General features: G+C 37.7%; 1 protein-coding gene across 1 annotated transcript in view; it reads right to left on the reverse strand.

The window, feature by feature from the left end:
- NUP107 (nucleoporin 107) overlaps window positions 1-22,984 on the reverse strand; it is a 28,711-nt gene extending 5,727 nt beyond the window's left edge. The window contains exons 1-19 of the mRNA XM_082779873.1: window positions 22,908-22,984; window positions 22,732-22,817; window positions 20,940-21,029; window positions 17,850-17,965; window positions 15,807-15,933; window positions 15,198-15,301; window positions 14,258-14,385; window positions 13,886-13,934; window positions 12,600-12,671; window positions 12,023-12,111; window positions 11,010-11,088; window positions 9,729-9,842; window positions 7,607-7,697; window positions 6,524-6,600; window positions 5,932-5,991; window positions 4,110-4,255; window positions 3,949-3,997; window positions 2,629-2,698; window positions 2,070-2,188 (exon numbers count right to left, since the gene is read on the reverse strand). Coding sequence (XP_082635999.1) covers window positions 2,070-2,188; window positions 2,629-2,698; window positions 3,949-3,997; window positions 4,110-4,255; window positions 5,932-5,991; window positions 6,524-6,600; window positions 7,607-7,697; window positions 9,729-9,842; window positions 11,010-11,088; window positions 12,023-12,111; window positions 12,600-12,671; window positions 13,886-13,934; window positions 14,258-14,385; window positions 15,198-15,301; window positions 15,807-15,933; window positions 17,850-17,965; window positions 20,940-21,029; window positions 22,732-22,817; window positions 22,908-22,915 — 1,674 coding nt within the window. The 5' untranslated portion in view covers window positions 22,916-22,984. The remainder of the gene's footprint in view (window positions 1-2,069; window positions 2,189-2,628; window positions 2,699-3,948; window positions 3,998-4,109; window positions 4,256-5,931; window positions 5,992-6,523; window positions 6,601-7,606; window positions 7,698-9,728; window positions 9,843-11,009; window positions 11,089-12,022; window positions 12,112-12,599; window positions 12,672-13,885; window positions 13,935-14,257; window positions 14,386-15,197; window positions 15,302-15,806; window positions 15,934-17,849; window positions 17,966-20,939; window positions 21,030-22,731; window positions 22,818-22,907) is intronic.
- Window positions 22,985-23,684: the final 700 nt, after the last annotated feature.

Here is a 23,684-nt window from a genome sequence, read left to right on the forward strand (position 1 = left end):
ATTTAAAGATTTAGCTTCAAGGAATTTATTTTGCAGCAACTAGTTAATACACTTCTGGGTCTAACTGGAAAGTTACTTTTTTTTTTTTCTTCTAATCTTCCCAATTTACTCTATTGCTTTTTATTATTACTTAATAAATCCAGTATCATGAAAAGAGGTGGCTATTGGAATGTGCTATATGCTCTGCTCTATGACAGAAAATTCTGATGTTCCTATACGTGGGGGTGATGGAGGGAGACTACTTATCACCTGGCTCATTTATTATAGTCTATACTAAATAATTCCAAATACAGCCTGAACAACCGAGACTGTTTTAGCTAAGAATCAAGTGTTTGTTACTGAAGAGCTATTATTTTAATTTGAGTTGGTTATCTTGTGTCTATGCAGACTTGTGTACACAGGAAAAAGCATTTAGTGATACCCCTTGTCAAAGGTTTTAAAAATTAAAAGAAACATCTGCTGAAGTGTGTTTGGAATTCCTGTTCAGCCCACAAGATCTGTATCTCTTTTACAGAAACCAGTCAACTGAAAAATCTAAAGTCATTGGATTGTCAGATGCCACAATATAGAAGTTGTAATTGTTCAAATAAAGCAAAGTGCCAGCCCATCTTAAGATGTTTAATTAGTATGTATCTTACTATTGCTGACTCCAGTGCTATTAGTTCATAAATCACTTTCATATTCCTTAAAGACATTACTGGCAGTGACATCTTCTGTAATTAGCCATATTCGGTCCATGAGCTGGGAAATGCTGAAAGCACGCAAACTGCTTTTTGTCAAATTCACATTATCATCTCTAAGTAATATAAAGCACTGCAACACTTGATAAAAACAAGCTTGCTTTATTTTTTTGTCTCTGCACTTTGATACGAACAGTACTTGAGGAGATTTCGCTAAGTTTTTCACTACCAGCAAGAAAACTAAAAGTACATAAGCACATACCTATATAAATTGTACTCAAAACACCAATTAAGGAATATCATAAAAGCCTGCGCAACCTTCTCTTACTTCTGAGGTCTACTGAGTTGAATGAGTACCTTTCCTCTAAAATTTTGGAGAAGGTGAATTTACGGGAAGTAACTGACAACTGGTCATCATCCCACAGTGGAATTCACATAGGAAATTGCATCTATTTTGTTCTCTCTATTAAACATGCTAAGAATTAGTTCTACTGCATTGTAGCTTAAAGACCTAGTTTATCAAATTTTGATTCTGGCTAATATATATATAAATATATTCATTTATATGTATACATGTATATATGCCTTTTTTTTTTTTTTGTAAAGACACACACGTTCTCCTAAATGATAAGTAACTTCAAAATCAACTTCAACAGGGGAATGAAGCAATGATTACAAACATGAAAAAAAAACCTCAAAGCTGGGTTTAAATCAGCTAAGGAAAACACACATTTGTATTTTGCTGAAATAGGTTATATTCAGAAACTTATACAAGCACTTCTAAATTTTAAAGTAGTAGAAAAGGAGAACTTCTAATTATTTGCAATTGTCTCAGAAAAAAGTAATTGGATCACATAGCTGCATTTGCATTTTTAGCATAAAGTGATTAGATACTTAGTAAGCTATACTCACTATGTATTTATAGAAAATACAGAACTGTTTTGGCTAGAAGCAAAAGGAGCCAATTACCTCAAGCAAAACAGCATTTACAAGCTCCCAGCAAAATATACAATTCCAAGATCAGTGCTTAAAATCAGGTTATATTCAGAGCATCTTGGCTGTTATTAGCCTAACCTTGAATTTTGAGTCCGGCCCTTCTCAACAAAAGGCTTATAAAGAGAACCCACCGTCCTCAGAAATATTTTCAAGCTGAATTGCAGGGGAAGAGGGCTCTTTTTAAATTTTATTCTTTTAAAATTTTGATTGTTTTGATAGTCTTTTTAAATTTTGATTGTTGTGCTTTAGTTCCAAGATTAACAAATACACTACAAGCATGCAGCTCCTCCTCAGCCTGGTCGTAGTTTACCATTGTTGCACTAAGTTTATGTATTAACATACACACATTTTTAATTCAAAGAGTAGATATTGTTATGAGAACAAATCACTCACCTTAGTCTGCAGGCCCAAAGTGCGGAAAAACAGAATAAGATGTGTCATGAAACGAAGGAGGTGCCCTGGCAGCACACTTCTCTCTTTAGAAAGCCATTTGTTGAATTCTTCCATTAAACCTATAGCCACCCAGGAAATGTCTGTATTAGTCATATCCTGGGAAAACGCCTAAGAAATATTTCAAAAGCTCTGCATCTCCTCAACAAACATAATTTAGCCTTAGAAGTGCAACAAAACAGAACAGCAACGGTTTGGTAAATATTCAGCTGTTTGGCTTAAATATCTGCTTGCACTTTGTCATTTCTCAGAAAAAGTTGCAGCACTAATTCGCACATACATTCTGACACATTTACATGATTTCATGACTTCTTTGAAAACTATTTTGTGTGTCAAACTGCAGAAAGTCCCTATAGTTCTTGATTAAAGAAGCAGCTTAGCTTTTAGGTGGAGTTTGCCTACTGTGTGTTTCTACATTCCATTCGCATATAAAGATTCTGGAAAGGTCACTAGAAATAATGTAGTCAGTTGACATTTAAAAATCACTTAGAGAAAAGCTCACCATCCACATCTCCCAGTATAATGAATTTCTGAATCACATGGTAGTGTTCTTGGTTCTCCTCTATAACCCTCTAGGGAAGAAAAAGGAAAGTTCAAACTGAATAAAATCTTATAGCACAATATATAAAGAAAGCAAAGTTATAAATAAAGCAAGGGTTCCTTAGGGAAAAAAGCTATTCTATTTCAAAGGGTATTCTGCATAAAAAGCAAAAGAAAATATACCTGTTATCTCTATGTCAAATTACAAGAATATTGACAAACTGAAAGATACAGAACCAGAATATAGATCTGTGAAGTTCATACTTTCATGTAATGGAAGAAATTCAAGACCAACGGCTTTTTGCTTTGAAGAGGAGAATAAATAGCAATGTTACAGAGAGTAGATTCTACAAAGTCATAGAACAAGCAACATTTTGTATAAAGCTGTAAAGAAAAGGCCTGTGAAACTTATTTAAGGAAAAGATTTTTTTTTCTGTAGAGGAACTAATACGTGACATACAATTTAACTGCACCTGTGAAATTGCTGCATGGTGAGAATAGCACTAACAGGTTATGGCAGCTGGGTGTATCTGGCTAACCCAATCAACCTGTAAGCTGTCCTTCAGCATGTCTTTGTCTTAGCAATATGCTGAATACTATGTCTGTTCCACCAATGGAACGGATTTGATTCCCTTGAATTGATTTCATCAAATCTACTTTCAATTTAATATTTACAAAATTAACAGGTAAGTTATATATTCTATCTCAAATTAATCCCTGGAAGTCTTTAAAAGACGTTTAGATGTAGAGCTTAGGGATATGGTTTAGTGGGGACTGTTAGTGTTAGGTCAGAGGTTGGACTCGATGATCTTGAGGTCTCTTCCAACCTAGAAAATTCTGTGATTCTGTGAAGAAACAGTCTGCTTACGCAAATACGCTTCTTAATTTTCAATGACCTGTTCTGAAATATGCACTCAAGCCTCCTACAAAGAAAACTGCATGAAATCAATCCTTGCACATTCTGTCGAAGTGTTAAAAAGGTAATTTACTTTCTCTGCTTTGCATGCCTTACAGCACTTGATAGTCCCCTGTTTCTTTAGCAAATCTAGTTAGCTTAGCAGATACAGGACAAGACAAAACCTGCATCTTTTTCATCATTAAAAGGTGGCAAAAAAACCCAACACTATCTGAATTGAAAAAGTACGCAGTACAAAGATACAAACCTATAACAAACCAGCCACTGTACATATCTGAACATTTCATTAAATAGTGGAGTGTAAGTACAACGTAGTGAATAATTAAAAATAGTAAACAATGAGCAGAAACTGTAATTAATACATACCTTTTTGTCTGTTGCTTGAAGTTCTTCAAAAACTTTTTCTGAAGTCCAACTTCAAAGTAGGAGAAAAAAGGCAAAAACAAACCCATTAGATTGTGTATTGCAAAAGGATCACACAGGATCTTTTGTTGAGTGTACGAACGTATTTGTTACTTAGAACTTACTTGGTTTCTAAATACTCTCTAGGGAGCTCTTCCGTCTCCTCTGTAGTTACTACTGACGTTCGGATTTCTTGCTCCACGAGAGTATCTACCATGACCCTGAAATATGCCCAGACAGTATCTTCCCAGGTATCACAAACTGGAAGAAGCTATGCATATACACAAAACAAAAGAGCAAAAGTTATGAGAGATTGAGAACCATCAGAATCCAAACATAGCGACTGTAATTTAGGGTCAGAATTTGTTCTGTCAAAGCAGACTGAAGACCATCTCGAGCAGCAACCGTTCCTTCATTAGTGCAGGATACAGTAATGAAGGACAATTTACATTAAAAAAATCCTTTCACTAAGTAATGCTCTACTTCCTTGACTATTTTAAATCAAAGGTTGTCAAAATAAATACTCCTATTTCCTCCTTTCACAGGTGACACCGCTCTGACACCATTCCGTCTCTTGTGTAACAGCTCAGATAACCAGTACAGATGAAAACTGAACTCCACTTCTCTACCGGGTCATTTGTCAACAGGATCACTTTGCCGTACTGGTTTATGTTATGGTTGCACAAGTCACCGTGGAATAATGAAAAGTGAAGGGCAGGAGGAAGGTCTTTGCATCAGTGACACCTTGGAAGTCTTTGAACTGTGTTACTTTATTCAGAAACTAAGAGGATACAGATACACACAGAAATTATATATACATAATAATGTATATAAATAACACACACACACAAATATAAATATATTAATTCTCACTACACCTCTAAAATTGGTAACAGGACGTTTGATAAATCTCAGTTTGAGATAGGACTGAGCAGGACAGCCCAGATAATACTATTATAGATAGACTAATAACTGCCTTTGGAGAATAACTTTATATTCAGTTCTTCTCTGAATCTTACTAGGCTCTTTCAGCAGAGAAACCCTGGGACAAGTTCCAGAGACAACAACACACTTCATGAAGCATTTCTCTCTTACAGAGATTTTAAAATTACTGAAATTATTGAAAACAATTAATTTCATTAAGTGTGTCTTTCCTCTGCCACAAGAAGGTGAACACTTCTTACTCCATATGTCTGTACAGTTTTATGATGCCTTCTTCTGCCAAAGAACCAATTTTTAAACTTCAATGACTAAAATCAGAAAACATTCACCGTCATCCCTCCCTTTGTTTTGATTTTTTTTTTCCTAATACATCATTCTAAGATGGGGGAGGGGGTGTCAATCTCCTCAAGTAGGGGATCATCACTGGTTAATGTAACAGCAAGTAAACCTTTATGATATTGACTGCTACTTTTCTCATTGTTCTTTAAAAGAAAAATCTCTACTTAGGAGAGCACAACAGTACCTGAAGAATTAAAACTAATAAAAGGGAGAATTACATAAAGATAAAAAAAAGTATCATACAGAAAAATAAAAACTACTGATTGTGAAATTTGGTTACAAAATAACCTGTGGATATGCCAACTTGTCTAACGCTTGCAGCTTAAAGCACTGACAAATCACAATACTGTGCATGAGCAGAAAAATGACTATATAAGCTCTTAAGTAATACTAAAATGAAAAAGAAATAATACAATGGAATTAGAAAGGATTGTACTGCTAGCTAGCATGAATGATACTAACAGAAGTCTATCAAGTGTATTAGCTAAGGCATGAAAATCCTAGAGATCACATTGACTAAAGCAGAACTCTTTGCCATTCTCATATTAACTAGATTTTTGAAAGCACATTAAGCAGTAATTGCAGCATGTCTGATGATGTTATTGTCACATATAAGAAACAAAATGCACAACTATCGAACACCATTCACTAGGAGGCTTGACATACCTGTTTGAGGTTTCCACTGAGTGCTGCATAGATTGCTCTCTCATATCTATTAAACTGCTCCTAAAATAAGCAGTTGAAAACATAACTGAGTTAAAAAGCATGTATGTTTCCTGATCACTTTAAATTTTATTAGTGATTAATCCATTACAAAATGTTCCACTTGCTTCCAAAAAAACAACAAACAAAAAGAAATTGGAAAATCCCAGGACACATCAGGAGCCGAAATAAAAATAGCAAGTGACTTCCCCTTCCGTAGCAAAACATTGTAACTTATCTGAAAAATTTGCATGTATCTGGAAAGACAGCAATGTTTTTTCCTTTCCCAATCAACCGAGTCAAGATGAAAATCAAAGTCAGTGTGAGCATTTTCACTTTCAACCAAATAAAAAAAGACACTTCCTAAGCCTTAAAAATTGGTGACAATTATGTAGATTTTTCACTGTAAGACATAACTATATTATTTCAGGAGTCCTCTTAGAAAAGTTACCTGCAAATCCTAGAAGCAGCAAACACAGGGTAGGTTTACTTAAAATCATGTTATCGAGTTTGAAGAAATTCATCTTTAATATCAAGCAAATTAACATCAACTTACCTCTTCAGCCATACGCCAACAACTTATTTTCCAAATGCACCTGTATGGATTCCCTTCAACGGGCTCCAGCTCTCTTCCTATATGCAAAGGATAATTAAACAAACATACTATTAAAAAAATAAAGAGAAAACAGTGACAAGGTAAAACCTATTTTCCGTTATTAACCCTACCCCAATCCCTTTGAAACTCTTTCCAAAGCTTCTCAATGCTTTTGACTGGGCTGCGGGGTAGCTTTTCTGGGAAGCCTGGTAAATGCACAACTAAAAATTACAGTATTTTAAGCATTTACCTGCTATTTAGCCTTGCAAAAAAATGTTGTTTTGACTGCAGCATATCTATTTATATTTAGAAAACACAGAGTTAGGGAGCAAGTATTTTTTAGGAGTATAAGCATCTAATAAATGCTGCTATTCTGCAGGCCTCTGCACGAGCGTACATCATGGAAAAAAAAAACAATACATGACTGCAGACTAGGTGGATAACACTCAAAACAAGGCTAGGACACCAGTGAGTTGTGCAGATAAAAATAGTGGAATATCAGGATTCAGGAAGTAGGAAAACAGTATGCCTCCCAGTCCCAGCTGTGCCTAGCATATAAGACATGTTCTTAAATCCTTTGGTGTCCAAATATTATAAAAGCATATTTTTTTCCTTCATTTACATTCGCTGAACTCAAGTCCTACTGTATCTTTCTGAAGCTATTTTTTTTTTTCAGTCTGTAAGCAATGACACCTTTGCTAGAAGGCAGAAGTCAGATGTTGAGAAAATACATAATGAAACATTATATGGTAGTGGAAAAGATTTGTATGGAATTCCTAGACATCTGTTTCCTATCCATTATGCTTTCTTTTCAAAAAAGAAAATGACTTTAGCGTGTTACGTGGATTCAGTGTGCTCAAACCTTCAACTAAAATGATTGCATATTAGTTTTTATGTAGGTTCAACAGACATGGTAAAAACATTTTAGATATAAGAAAGGCCCTGAAGATGTAAAGAAAAAACAATTTCTTTTTGCTAGAGACAGACATTAAGAGAAAGCCCTCTTCCGTGTTTTTATACATCTCAGGTGCAGGAAGCAGATACCTCCATTTCTGTTAGGATCGTGATACAATTTCCATCCTTCCAAAGTTGCCGCTCTCCAGGCCTGACCACATCGTTTGCATAAGCGCTGTGCCTAAAAAACAATGCATTTTCTCAGCAATGGACTTCAAGGTAGGAAACCCACCAGTTTCTCCATTAAAAGTGTACACATTATTAAAATACTTAACTTGCATCGAGATTATAATACAAACAAACAAACAAAAAAAAACTACACAAAGAACCTTAAACTCAAAAGAACTGAGAGTTGAAAGTCAATAAAAGCTCATCAGCTTGTTTTTTCACTATATGTTTCAGTTTTTCTGCCAGTACTTAGAGCAATATAAGAAATATGTTACAGTCCCACCCTGCTAGCTTAGACAGCTGTTACACATCCTTCTGATAAGCTCACTTTAAGGTATCATCTTGTTGCTTAGATGGTCTAATCAATCTCTTCACCTACTTCTCTAATCAACTGAGCTTTCCAAACCCCTCAAGCACTTCTAAAACCAGCAATCCTAATTTTCCCATGATATTCAACAGTCTGCTCACTAGCACAAAAAGGTTTAATTCAAAGCTATTTTGAATAGCGTGGAATGTAAAACAAACTCTGTGAGGAAAAAAAAAGCAACAAAGCTTGCTTAGAATTCTAATCCTACACCTCTGAAAAAAAAAAAAAATCAGCTACAGATTATCTGATTAGTCTGACTGGTATCATTCCAACACTAACAAAACAGCGAACAGCAAGAGAAACTGCAATACATGGCCTTGGTTTGTTTAGCTAACCTCCATTTGCCTCATGCTGAAAAGGCTGCAGACATCCAACCATTTTGGGAGCGGTAACAAACAAAAGCACAGACAAACAAGCCAACACGTTGGTCTAGCTTAGGAGCTGTGCATTACATGTGGTAATGTAAATTAACCAAGATTCACTGTTAGTTCAGATTAAACTCTAAATAAACTTATTATTTCAGTAGTGAATAAGCTGCTTCGTGCTTATCAGACAGTAGCAACGTCTAGCAGCTACTGAAGAACAAGTGAAATTGCAGATTTATATTCATACTCTGCAGCAACATAGTCTTGTGCCCATACTATCAGAAAATGAACGGGTATGTACCACAGGGGAACAAAACGCTAGCAAGTAACCATTTCCCTAAGTCTAAGGTTTTGGATACAAGACTCCCATGTTCCTTTTCCTTCCCATTAACCAAATATCATTCCATGTATGTAGAGCCTGGTATAAGGGACTGTGTTTCCAACTGAGGCCTTTGACAACACAACTATTTATGTGATAAAATCACAAAACTTGCTTCACAACTGGGAATCTTTATTGAGAACTGCTTTAGGACTGCCTGGATGTTACTCAGATAAGGAATAATGCAAAGTATATGCAACGTATATATTTAGTATATTCAGTAAGACAGGGCAACAAGCACAATTGTAGTAAAAGAGTTAATGGAGGAGAATTACAGGCTTTCTAGAATATTCAGATAAAGTCTTTCATAGCTTTTGCTGCTGAAGACCCTGCCAAACAATAAATGTAACAAAACAAAAAGTAGAATGCTAGCCATGACTATCCCTCAATTCCATTCAGATCATATAGTCAAGGGGACATCAGAGGAGCAGAGCAAGTAAAAGTTGCTTAATTTAATGCTTTTTTTTTTTTTTTTTTTTTTTTTTTTAAGGAAAGCATACATCAAATCTTTCTCTAGTTAAAATCAAAAGCATGTTCACACATTTAAAAGGAAGTCTGTATGATAATCCACTGATTATTAGACATGTGATTAGGAAGTTCTTTAAAAAATCCGATGTTTGTCTGGCAATATTTAGTATCAAGCCACTACAGAAAAAAAAGTAAAAAAATTACGCTGTCAAACAGCCAAAATATAAAGTTGCAACTTTTCTCCATAGCATCTATTCCACACCTGAAATTACTTAACTAAATGCAAGACTTAACTACAATTTCAGCAATTTCACTTTCTTATTGATAATGAATTGAAACTTAAATCCCTACAAGCCAGAATTAAACAGGCATTTTAGTACACAGCTTGTCATTAGCTTTAATAGTAAGATTTTAAATAAGTTTAACTAGTTAACCAAGAAGATTCTTCCACTTTCTGTGGCTTACCTCATCTGTCATTCCTGCTCTGATGAGAGTGAAGAGATACTTCAATAACCTTGCATCATCTTCTCGATCCAAATCGTCAAGTGGCAGCTTCTGTCTTATAGGAGCATCTGGATCCTGCAAGGAAAAAGGCACCACCCATTCACACAATGCACATCTGCCTCTTCCAATGATTTCCTGTCCTGTTTTATAATTTTGAGTCACATTTTTACGTTGGCACAATATGCTATACAGCCAACATATCTAGCGTGATACTTTCCTGTCTTTCCCCTCTTATTTATTTTATTCCTACTCCGTTACTATTCCTATCAGAGGGAGCCACTGCAGTCACTTTATTTACTCCACCACCTTTTCTTTGCCTCGGATTTTTCACCTTCAAGTTCTTTTCGTCCTTAAACATCATTTCCCCTTCTGCCTCTCCACCTACCAGACAGTCTGTCCTTCTCCACCTTCTCAGAAGCCCTTTCTATAGCTGTATTTGCTTCTACTTAATCAAACAGATTTTCTCAAGCCGCTTTTCAATCAATGCATTGATCACTCCCCAGTCACGTTCATCTTTCACGACTGCCTTGCTGTCAGAGACACTTCATTCTCTCCTTCGACTGGACAGTCTTCTTCCCTTGACTTTCCTCCTGTCAGCTTTTACTACAGTAGCTCTCAAAAAATCCCCTCATTTATGGGATTTAGTTTCATTGCACTAGTTTCTGTATAACAACAGCATGCCCCTACTTATAAGGGCTTCCACTAACTTCTGTAAACTTTCCTGCTTATGAACATGAGATTGTTTCAGACAAAATTTACTAATAAAGACATTTATTTCACTACATAGACCACAGGTACTTGTGCTAGAAAAAGTGATGGCTGAAAGAAAACAGATGTCTACACATCTCAAAGGAACTCCAGAAATATCCTGGCTCATTGAGTCTCTTCCACTGCTAATTCCTTTACAACATGTTCAAACTTCCAATTAAAATCAGTGAAGTTTATTTCATCATCATAAAAAGCTTTTCTAGAATCTCATTCATCTGACAGATCTAATAATGTAATTGTTTTCTTAATTATTCTACAACATTCAACTTCAACACTAACATCATCTCCTAAGCTAGTTCCTTACTGCTTCACAACTTCTGTACTGATTTTCACCTTTTCCAGCTTAGCGTTCTGCAATTTTTAGATATCAGAACTTTCTAAAAATTGGTGGAATTCTGTGAAAATAGCATATATGCTCTCTAATTCAATTTATATCCATTTTGAAACCAAGTCTTATATTTAAATAAAACTTACCAATTCTGTTACGAGAGCTCGAGAGCTTCCAGTGTATGTACATAACTGTCGCTGCTTCAGGACATGTAGCGTATTCTCCCTGAAAGCAATGAAATGCTCTTCAGAAAAAAAGGTTTTAGAGCAACCACATTTTAATAAAACACAAATATTAAAAAACATTTAATACTTGTAAGTGGAACAGGATTACAGAAAAGACATACCTGGTTTGGTTTGTGTATCAATGGACTGCGTTAGTGAAAATGTAAAATTTCACTATAAGTACAATAATAGAATCAATTCACATAGCTTTGATTTCTTTCAAAAGCATCCATTATTCTAATCATTCATGTATTTAAACTGTGAACTGATTTCTCCATGAGCAAAATTTCTCATTAGCATTCGCTGTAGTCAGTCTAGGACAGAAATTCAAATCATGTTGAACACGATTCCAAAAGCCTGTATTCACCCATCCACTGAAACCAAGTTTACTCTAGGCAACTAGAATCACAAGCAGGCTTTGGTCTTTTCTGCCATAAAATCCACCATAGATAAAAAAGATTACAAATAATGACTTCTGAGGATCAATGACACAAAGTGATGACAAGAACTTGAACAGGCAAGAAGTAAAGACAAAGAACTGAACACCTGAGAAACAAATAAGAAAGGTTTTATCTAGCATAAATAACAGGTTGAACAGCAGGTGACCATCTCTTACTGTTCCCTATTATGAAAAAATGAAATCATCTTGTTAAAGAGTAAATTAAATTGTTTTGATGGCTTTCCTTTCATCTTCTCCTCCCAAAAGCAATACTTGACATTTGAGAAGACATCTTTTAAATTGGGGAGGAAGCTCAATTTTACATCTAAGAATTGAAGGAAAAGAAGTAAACGAACTGATCAACTTAAAAAAAAAACAACAACAAAACAAACAAAACAGTTCTTCTTCAGAGTGATTTTGGACCAGTTCTGTGTCTAGGTATGTGAATCTTACACTCAAATGAAGAATGTACACAAAACACAAAGTCTGAACTCACCAATATACAGATTTTGCATAAAACTCAATATTATCAGAGAAGTCCCCAATTTCATCCTTGGCAATGCTCTCTAGCCAGTCTACCACCATCTGGAATGATAGGAATTTGCATTTTTAAGACAAACATTTAACAAGTAATATTTTAACTGTCTTCCTCCCATCTCTAAATCTACTTGTTATCTAGAGAGTAATCAAAAGACTACACCACTGTACATACCCAGTTTGAAGGTTGTTTTGGCCCTTAATCTATTTCTTACTAGATACTGCAGTTACTACAGTGCTACTAGTTTATTAATCATTATCAACAGTAACAGATGCTCCAAATAAGAATAGCTCTCAGCCCTCCATCCTCTCCAACCTAGCCTGAAAAATGTTTCTGATCTTTAGAAACTAAAGAACGATATTTCTACACATACAAATAATAACATGCCTAAATGAATAAAAAGAAATAAGTATTAGAAACAGCTTAATTAAGTGCACATAACTCATATTTTCTGAAGCTTATGCAATACTAGTGTTACAAACATTTAAATGTCTATTGGTCTATTTGCATTCTTACCATAAAAATGTTGTCATACCTGGCTTTGTCGAACAAATGAATCTTTCTGAAACAAGTTTTCTATATGCGTCTTCTCACTAGCATTTAAAGGCTATTTAAGAAAAAGTTGATTAGTACTTCCTCGAAAAGAAAACTTGACACAAAAACACGAATACCAAACCGAACACATTGACTTACAGATTTTCAAAAAGTTCAGCATGCTACCTCTCCCCTGTCCCTTTGCAAACAGACAACAATACACATTTGTTTTATTGGGATCATCATCTACATCCCGTTATACTAAAATCTGTAAACCTAAGACTGAATATAGTTCAAATGTATGACCACAGAAAGATTCTACATAGCAGATCCATCAGTTCCACTGGCTGCATTTGTATCATCACAAATTTTGCTTATTACTGTGTATGTCAAAAAGTGGACGTTTTTCTAAATCATATAAACTGTAAACATGAGCAAGTAGAAAAAAGGAAACAAAGCAAAACCTAGCCAAAACACACAAAAAATACACCCCAAACTCCTGATATTTCTTCCTGCTCTCCTGCATTAATTTAGCTTTCTTGCAACAAAAGGAGAACAAAATATGAATTTTCCTAATAAACAGAGATAGGAAGAGACTTATTTTTGCACAGCCGTGTTTAATTTAGAAGTACTGACAACTTTGCAGTGGGAATCATAGATGAAGCTATTTCATGACTGAGAAAAAAACAGCAACAATCATAAATTTTACAAAGGCAGAGTCACTTTGCTTATTGTTTTGTCTTCCTAAGCATATTCTGGCAGCAAAGGCTGGAAACACTGTATTGACATAGACAAGACGACTACAGCTGAAATAAGAATGATACAAAAGTTTGGATTTCTTTTGAGATAAATTAGAATCAGGATTGCAAAGTACTACACAGCTTGAGACCACATGTACTTCTAGGCAAAGCAAAATTATCTCTGCCCCAGGGGAAACATTATCACTACCGATGCAACTTTTAAAAATAAATATGTAGCTGCTTCCAGTGGATTTTCCAAGTATGTGGGGAATACTTAATGAAACAAAACCAAGTATAGTTAATACAAATTCTTACAATAGTATTTTCCATTTAGAACTGAGTATTTAAATTCACATTTTCCAACATGTGGAATAATTTAATATTTATCTTGCTAGAGTTCAAATTGGCCTCATCTTTGTTTATATTCTTTTATCTCTGAATTTTGAGGTGGCTGTAGCATTGGGATTGTAAAAACTAAAACGTAAGCGTTTAGCTTTAAGACACATCCCTTACAAACAGTAGTAATAATTTTCCCCCTCAAGCTTACCGTGAGTTCAAATGCAGTTTCATCTTCCAGTGCCGACTGTATTCTGTCTCTAGAAATAAAAGTGCAAAGCCTTAACGATTAAAATAAAGATGAGAAAATTCAGCAGAATATGTAATATAAGTCAAAGTGTTTAAAACTACCTTTACAAAAAAGTGTTCTTTTACAAAATTACATTTAAGAAGTAATAATAGGACTGTTAACTTTCAATTTCATACACGCAAAGGAAATAGGCATTATTATCAGCAGCTAGTTCCATAAACAGATAATAAGTAGCTACTTAATTACCTTATTCCATATAAATAATATTATGTATAATGTATCTAAGAAAGTCATCTCACTGCAAAGAAGTAACACGCTTTTCAAGTAAATTACCTATAAAGTGCGGACAAGAGTCTCCATGTTACCATCTCCTGCTTGAGAAGCCACAAGACACTGGCAGTTTTTGAGAACTTTTGCTGTCCAGGAGTTGCTCTGTAAACTATTTTGCCTAGTATATTCACCTAAGGTAAATAAATGCATACATAGTTAATAATGCCCATCACTGGATGTTTTTCTAAGCTGTTACGATAATCTTTTAATTATCCCGAATACTCCCTCAAAAAACAAATTTATTTACCATCTCTTTTAAATAGGTAGATGGTACTCCACACTGTAAGTTCCCACAAGAATGTTTAAAAAATGTTTTATGGTCTCTAGGCCGTGTAACAAGAATGCAGCTCTGTTTTGTAAGGTGCTCTACAAACTCTGCCCTCTTCTCACTTTTGTGATCAACACTGTTATTGCTGGAAGCCTCATAACTTCTTCCTTTCAATTGGCCAATCCCTGCTGGTCATAAAGTGTCAATCAACAATCAATTCAAAAACTGTGTCTAAAAGCAGACCTCTTGAATTTTATGTTGAGAACTCTACTGCCAGTTTATTAGGAATGCACTAGAAAGCTCTTAGTATCATCATAGTAAAATGATTTTATTTATTTATACCTGAGACAAATAAGTATTTGTTAATCCAGCTCACCATCACTAACAAAAAATCTATTTATCTGCTCATGTTTATTGTCGCTTGACACTTGTAGGGGAATGGCAGCTGGATGACATTTTTAGTATTTAGCAAGCTACACAATGGGCATTCCTGTGGCAAAGTAAAGAGGTATGCTAATCAGTGACTCAAGACTGCAGCCAGCTGGAAGATTTAAAAGTATCTATGTTAAGCACTGTGAGTTCTCAGCTTAAAGAAAAGGAACAACAGAACTTAAGGAAGGGACTGCAAATTAAAATAAATAGTAAGAAAAAAAAAAACACCAGCAAACTATTTACCTGACTGTTACATATACTTTCATATTCGTCCACCAGATCAAAAATGGTAGTTGATGTATGCTTCAGGAAGGAATGTAGAAAATCTGAGTACATGCTCATAGTAGCTAGAATACATATAAGAAGAGACAGTCATATTAGACACAATGTGGTTAAAAAAATCCAACGCTACAAAAAAAATCCTGATGACAAGGCATCTTGTCATTAATAAAGCTAAGCAAAGGCAGAAATGATACGAACTATTTATATCCCATAAAGTCAGAAGAATTTACCAGCTAAGACAGTAAGATATGCAGAAGCTACGATGTAAGTCAAATAATTATAAAACTTTTGCTGTAAATCTGTCATCTGAGAGAGTTTTAAAGACAAACTTGTTTGTCTGTCTCCACAAAGCTAATCCAGTTTGTGTTTTGCATCACCACAGTGTCCCATTTGTGTCATCAATTCCCACAGAAAACACAAAATGGCAAAACTGCAATGACTGGAAAAGTTAACTTTCTGAACTTTTAAGACTAGATATTTCTATGGCAAGAACAGTCTAAACAAAACGATACAGAAAACCGAGAACATATATGTGTGGTCAGTTACGATGAAAACTTCAGATTATCTCACCAGCTTCTCCGGGATCATCCTCACGCAACAGCACAGCGCTCATAGTGACATCTTCTGTCATGTCCACATTTGTAAACAGTCCTGTCTGCTGAGGTGAGAGCACTGTTGTCCAGTTACTTTCATCCAACTAAAAGCATAACAGAAAATAAACAGCCATCTCAGACTACTGCAAGCCTAGCTTCAAAGTTTCTTTTTTTTTTTCATGCTATCTGAATGGTGCAGAGCAATTCTAAAAATTAAAAATGAAATATCTGCCTTTAGATAAAGCGCAATGACTTTAACAAACAGCTCTGAAAAGATAAATTTTAATCTGGAAAAAGGAAATTCTTCATGTTTATTTTCTTTTTCCCCCCACTGGGAAATTAAAAAAAATGTATAATGTAATCAGACCTTGCATTTTACATCACTGTGTATCACTTTTCCCCTTAAAATAAATGCATCAGTCCATCCTTTTGTATTCTGATAAACATTTACCAAGTGTTTTGTTGACTAGGTTGTAAAGCAGCTGTGAAAAGTTAAACAAAGTGGTTAAAATTTGATCAGAACCATTTACTTCTGTCTTCCAACCTTCTTGGAGAATTGCTCAAAACCCCTGATCGAATGAAGCAATACATCTTTAAGGAGAAAATATAGAGTATTAAAGTGGGAAATAGAGACACAGCTATACTTTCTTGGGAGTATTTCAGGGGAGGTATTTGATAACGTATCAGAGATAAGGCAGCAAAATGGCCAAACCAGGAGACAGACCGTACATGCACTGCACTGACAGGACAGCTTCCCGTAGCTGTTTCCATGACAGCAATTGCTTTCTCAGCAGCAATTAATGCCATATGAAGATCCCGTGATATGACAATGGTTGATTCTTTTTCCTGACTGTTAAAATGGTCACACCCAAACCAGACAACACTGCCATAAGTCTCTTAAGTGTATCCAAAAACTGTGGACGTAACTGTTGTTCTTCCTTTTATGCCCCAGTTTCTACATGCTGTACTTCTCTTGCCTGGTTTCTCTCTGCCATTATTGCCCTCTAGGCAGCCAGAACAGAAAGCTATTGCACTCAGCAACATCCAGACAACTGAGTAAAAATAACAAGAAGCTCACTTCTACTAAAATATTATCAGGTCTCTGTGGGAAATACAAAAAGGTCTGATGAGCGTTCTAATCTACCACCACGTAAATTTCCATGAGACATAATTTTAAGTCCTTTTTCCATCACCCTCCTGTGAAAACTTTGGTTTAGTCCCAAGATTTCCCTTGCTAATCTAAACTGGATTTGAGTCAGAGCACTAAACGCTACGCATTTTGTGAGTGAAGTTCATTTTAGCTATTTAAAGAACATCAAGAAGCTCTGAATCAGGACAACAGCGCTACTGCTAAGAGCTTTATCAATGCTGATCAAGAGCCTGTAGGCCCCAGAACCTTACAATTTAAAGAAACAAGCAGGCCATTACAAACTATAGAAACAAGCAAAAGGAAGAATGACTTCAAATGCACACACAGAAACACATCTTTTGAGTCAATTTAAAAATAAACGGAGAAAAATTATTTTAGATGTCCCTACTTAGGACTTTTCTAATCATTGTTTTTCCAAAGATGTTATAGTAGAAGATAATTAATGTCATCTGAAAAGCAATCAGAACAACTTGCTCTTTGAAGTCCAAACATTAAGATCCAAAGGAAGCCTAATACTGTGCTAAAATAAGAAAAACTCTGAAGGTTTAATTTGCTGACAGAAAAATCATCTTTGAAGCATCTGTAAACAAGCAAAGTCAAGTTTTCTGTAGTCACAAGCAGATGTTATAAGGAACAGATTAACATAGTATAGTTAAGAAATCCATAAAACCCTCTTCATTCCTTACTGCACCATCTCAAACACCACATTACTAAATAACACGAGTAGCAAGCAGCAACAGAAGCAGTAGTAAGAGCAAGTTTGTCCCACCTGTAGTTCGTCCTTGGTGCAAACATGGAAACACTGAAAAATGGTAGCTTACTGTAAGCTTCACAGGAGCTAAACAGAAAAACGTGCTCAAACCATCTCACCATTGACATATTGCCGAGCAGTCCAGAAGTCTGGAGGATCAGAGGAGATCTCCCTCCTGTTCCCAGGATGGTAGACATATCCGTCTGCTTCATGGCGCTTCGAGACAGCGAGGTAACTGAAAGACAGAGAGCCTTTTCTGAAAACAAAAGCTGGTTAAAACCACTGTGCTCTATCAAGGAAAGTAACCTTGCAGTGCTGACTGAAGTATTTATGAAATCCTGCTTGGTCACAGAAGAAACAACACACAAACCAACCTGATGGAAAAGTGACTTGCTCCTGCCCATTGCTATTGCTATTTTCACTCCGTTTCATTCCAGGCTTGTATGAAACCCACAAATACCAATTAGAAATGTCTTAGGCCTGAGAACACTTGGCAGTAAGGATGTTAATTATCAATAAAGGAACTTAATAATCTAACTCTCTAGTTATGCTAGGCTTACACAAGCAGCATTAGCCAAGTCTGAAGCATTCTCAAGCACTAATCTTCAGTTTGGAAGCAGAAGATCCAATGCCTGTAGCTTTTTTTAAGTGTCTCAGATAAACAGAACTTTCTTAGAATGTCCCAAGTCCTGAAGATTGCCAAAAACACGTCTGGTCACTTCTTCTGACACCCTATAATTATAAGGGGACAAAGCCATTGGAAACAGGCAGACAGAGGCTAGAAGGCTTCACACCAAGAGGTGTTTGGTTCTCCACGCATCAGTTTTGTACAGACCTAGTCAGCTGAAGAACCAAAGGTTTCTGTCTTTGTGTAAGCACGTACCTTGAATCACCACAAATAAATTTTCTGTAAACTCTTGAGATGTGAAAGTCAGGCAGATCGAAGAGACAAATCAATTCCCAATTTTCAGAACTAGAATTACAGCTACTAACATTACCAGTCTGACTCTGAAGTTGTAGGTCAAAGCACTCAAGCTGTCAGCGGGTCATCATTCTCCTCTCCTTCATGGTACCAGAAAATATCTGCTAAAATCTCCCCTGCCCATATGACACAATACGCTCAAGGCTCAGGAATTTACAGGGTGGCAGAAAAAAAACCTACACTGAATAATTCTCAAATGCAGTTTCCAATAGCCCCAAATGCACAACTGTGAGCAACTGACATCAAAGGAAACAAAAAAAAAAAAAGCTTGTTCCCAGGAGAGGAGGTAATGAATGCAGTTCACAAGAACACTTCAAATGTTCCATTGTAGGAATGAGACTGTACAACAGCAACAGAAACAGGAGTAAAAATGCCAGTGTTTGCTTTGCTGCAGGATCTTCAGACTGCTTGAAAAAGAAGCAGCTCTAGCCTTCTCCTCTCCAGGCTGAACAACCCCAACTCCCTCAGCCTGTCCCCACAGGAGAGGTGCTCCAGCCTTCCCATCATTTTTGTGGCCTCCTCTGGACTCTTCCTAACAGGTCCAAGTCCTTCTTGTGCTGGGGGCCCCAGAGCTGAACGCAGGACTCCAGTTGGGGTCTCACAAAAGCAGAGCAGAGGCCATCAAATACTTGCCATCAAGTGCTTGTATTCTGGGGGGCAACTGTTGCACAAGCAAACCATACGCTGCCTTTTATTGAAATTCTTTATTGCTAAACTTTCTGAAAACGAGCAAAACAGAAATTTCACAATGACAGAATCCAGGAAAGTTGTTACATCAACACGTTAGGTGAAATCAAGATCTTCAGTGAAATCAAACAATGCTCAAGATGGTATTCATAACTTCTGTTTTATTTTAAAGAGAAAAAAAGTTGAAAGAGAGCCACCCGACTAAAATGTCACAGCATGACATATAACGCTTATCTCTTAAGGGAGAATTAACACATGACTTGTGTCCAAGCAGTCCTGGAAGGATGTGGAGCAGCAGCAGGTGCTGCTCCAGCAGAAAGAAAGCAAGCCTCTCCTCAGAGATTGCTGGAAAACACTGGCTAGATGACAATAAAATTAGAAACCCCTTATATGAGCACTTGAATGATGACAAAATAAAGCCTATGGGAAGAGACCAACAATAAAAAGTTAAGGTAAGCCCTGGTGATGACATGGGAATGGGAGGAATGGGCATTTTTTCATTTCAGCGAGAACTAGCCAGGGAGGCTCTAAGAGGATTACAGATCTTTTCACAGTGTGTTTAGTGTCAAGGCAATGCTAAGAACAACCTGCAGCTTCATTGTGAGAGCTGACAATGCTGACACACGAGTAGCTTGAGAAGAAGGCTGATGCTAAGAGCACGTATCTTTGGTGCTGGCTCAGATTTTATATCTTAGCCACTAGATATTGCACTGAATAAAAACAAACAGGGGCCACGGAGAACTTGACAGGAAACCTGAGAAATCACAAAGAATCAGTCTCTCTCTGGAACCTGCGATCTTGCACCAGTGCCAGTTTGGGAACAACTTCCAACACACTCCCGATATGTGCAAACTGATGCAGAACACGGGGCTGAGACTGGGAGATGTCAGAGCAACCTGACCCCAGCCACCACCAGCAGTCACAGCCCTTCCTGTGCAGTGTGCTGTCTCATCTCTTCTCCAGTGGAGAAGGAAAGCATTCACAGATGCAAACAACACATACACCTGTTACAAAGGTCAGCAACAGAACTAGCCTGCCACTTAGGGATGAAAAAATGCCTGAAGAGACACTACAAGACAAAATACCTTGAAGAATTGAAGCTGCTGCAAAAAAAAAAACAGAAGAAGTTTGTGAAGAGGAAGGGAACAAAACAAACTAGATTGCTGACTAGCAAGGCAAAAATCATTCAGTTTCAATGTGATACTTGAGTATTTCATTCTGTGCCTACTGCCTCTTGTCTTTTTACTGGGCACCACCAAGAAGAGTACAACTGTCTTTTTACTCCTCTTTTCTCACTCCCATCAGCTGGTTATATGGCATCGTCAACATCCCCCTGAGCCTTCTTGCCTCCAGGCTAAACCATCTCAGCTCCTTTTAGCCTCTCCTCATCTATCAGATGCCTCAATCTCCTGATCAACCTCTTGGCCCTTCACTGGACCCCCTACAGTGCGTCCATGTCTTTATCATTAGGAATTCTTATTAATTATCAAGTTCCAGCATATTATTCCTTTTAACTATATACTAAAGAAAAAAGTCTTACGTGGCTGGCGAAGCAACGAACAGGGAGTTCTGGAAATCAGATGGCTTCTGGGCGTCATGTTTCCAATGCTGTCATCCAGGGATGTAAAAACTGATTAACAAATAAGTTAAGAAACACTCTTCCACACAAACTTTCAGGTTTATGCAACAACAACGACAGTTCTATTGTGAACGCTTGGAAAGGAAGAACATTTTGGTGAGACTGAAATCTAATAAAGATTACACATTCTGTCTTTCAGACTAAAGCAGAAAGTCCTATTCATAATCCTGAATTAGGTCATAAAATGTTTCACCAAAAACTGGAAAGCTAGAAGGGACACTCTAAAATAAAATTCAGAAACATAAGCATAACAGGTGTGGGATGTCTTGGTCCTTGTAACTGCTTGGATTAAAGAGAATACTTCTTCCCCATGAGGAGCTGCTATATCCTGCATAAACCACAACAAGAAAATCCAAGCCTGAATGCTTTAAGAAAGTTTTCTATCCTTCCATTCCATGATGCTGATGACTTTAACAAAAAGGCCTCTGTTGCTCTACTTTACCTCCTCCTGTCAGCAACCAACTTCGATGCTCTAGGCATGGTTTATTAAAAAGTGGTGTGAAAGTTTCAGCGGCCTCTCTCACGTCAGTCTCCAGAAACATTAATTCTAAACAACAACATAAACAAGGCCAATATCTCACTAGCTTTATAAAGCTTACAAAACAAAAACAAACAACAACTAACAGCAGAAGGATGGGCACAGGTACTGCATTCCTTTGCTGACACAAACAAAACAAAAAAACCAAACACCTTTATATTAGCTGCTGAATTAAGTATTTCTTCTTACTGTAAATAAGTGAGGAGGAAAAAAAGTTTTGTGAAAATTCAGATCTATGTATGTGCGCATCTCTTGTTATTGCTGTGGATGGGAAGCTACGACATACTGAATGAGAACAATACCATTAGAACAAAAAATATATGCAAAAGAACATAAACCCACAAAATTAAGATGTAACAGACTGAAGAAAACTCAGGTATGGAGCCAGCTACGGATCACACAGTCTCCAGGCTGACAATAACCTGAGTTTGTAAGCCCACAAAACCCTGTAAAAACACCCTGCTACAGAAAGGAGGGAGGTAATAAGACGTCCTGGCAATCATATTGGCCCAGAATCAAAATAATCAGTCTAAATACAGTCAAGAGTTGACTATACAAGACATCACTACAGAAGCTTTGACACAGGTTGAGATTTATGAAAACAGCAGGGAGGATAAAGGAAGGGAGAGAATTTCCACTCAGAAGAAACACCACTCAGAGAGAAGGGAAACACTGCATCCTTTGGCTTATGCCTAACTTAAGGGTCAAGTAACGTGTTGTGTTGCTGAGAACACGATGTTTTTCTGAACAAAACTCACCCAGATTTCCTAGTCACAACTTCTGCCAGCTGTTACCATCCCTCCCTTTTAGCTTTCAGATATTGCAATCGTAGTTTTGAACTTTTCTCCTTCTTATGGAATAAAAATACCACGTGAAAAGAAAACAGGCTACTGGAGAAGAATAAAAGGAACTGCTCAATAGCAAAATTCACTGCAGGGTACCTCACGAAGCAGTTGATTTCAAAGTATTTTTAAATATTATTCAATTTGGATAGGTATAAGGCAAGGAGTAATTTTTATCATAACCTTAAACAGCAAGGAGGCTGCTCTCTATTTGAAAACCCTTCCCGGGATGCTCGAAGCGACAGAGGCGGCAGGGAGGCCGGCACACGGCGGCGGTTAAACGGCTGGGACAGGCGCCACAGCAAAAGGATACCGGGCACCCGCTTCTGGGAGCCCTGCCTCCGGCCAGGCCTGGCCACCTCCGCGTCGCGGGGCGACAGCAGCTCCCCGAAACCGCTCCTGCAAAACAGCGACACGGGCGCGGAGTCAGCAAAGGGGGGCGGCGACGCCTGAGGCGTCCCCGTGCTCGTCCCTGTCCCCGTCCCGCACCTCTCCATGGCCCCGTTCCCTCCCGGCTCCTTCCCCTTCCCGCCCGGGCGCTGGGCACGGAAGCCGCGGCCGCCCTTCCGCCGGGCTCGGGGCCGCCCCGCGCCTGCGTGCTGCGGGCATGGCGGGGGGGGGGTGTTGGGCGTCCTCCTGTGGCGGAGCCCTGGGTCGGTGGTTAAAAATAAAGAGTACACATAAACATTTACACACACAGACACGTATACATATACACACGCGTTTCTGATGTTGGGAGCTGGGGGTAGTCGGCCTGCAGAAGAGGTGGTTGTGGGGAGGCACCCTGCGGCTTTTCAGGACAAGGGGGAGTGGTTTTAAACTAAAAGGGGAGATTTAGAGTGGAGGCTAGGAGGAAATTCTTGCCCCAGAGGGTGGTGAGGCCCTGGCACAGGCTGTGCAGAGCAGCTGTCGGTGTCCCATCCCTGGAGGTGCTCAAGGCCAGGCTGGATGGGGCTTTGGGCAACCTGGTCTGGTGGGAGGTGTCCCTGCTCATGGTCTTTAAGGTCCCTTCCAGCCCAAGCCATTCTGTGACTCTGCAATCCTATGAACATGATTCATCTGTCATACAAAATGTTTTATTCCTCAGCTAGAACCAGCCAGCGCCTGCTCCTTCCCAAACTGGGACAAGACTGTGGTCAGCAGCTTGCAGACGAGTGTCTGCCTCACTGCCTTCCTGCAGAGCACCTCAGGCTCCTGCCATCCCTGTTAAGAGAGAAGCAGCAGCCTGTAGGGTCACTCAGTCCTCAGCACTCAGGGCAAGCTGAC

This window comes from Aythya marila (genome assembly GCF_965140915.1).
Source record: "Aythya marila genome assembly, chromosome: 1".
NCBI lineage: Eukaryota > Metazoa > Chordata > Aves > Anseriformes > Anatidae > Aythya > Aythya marila.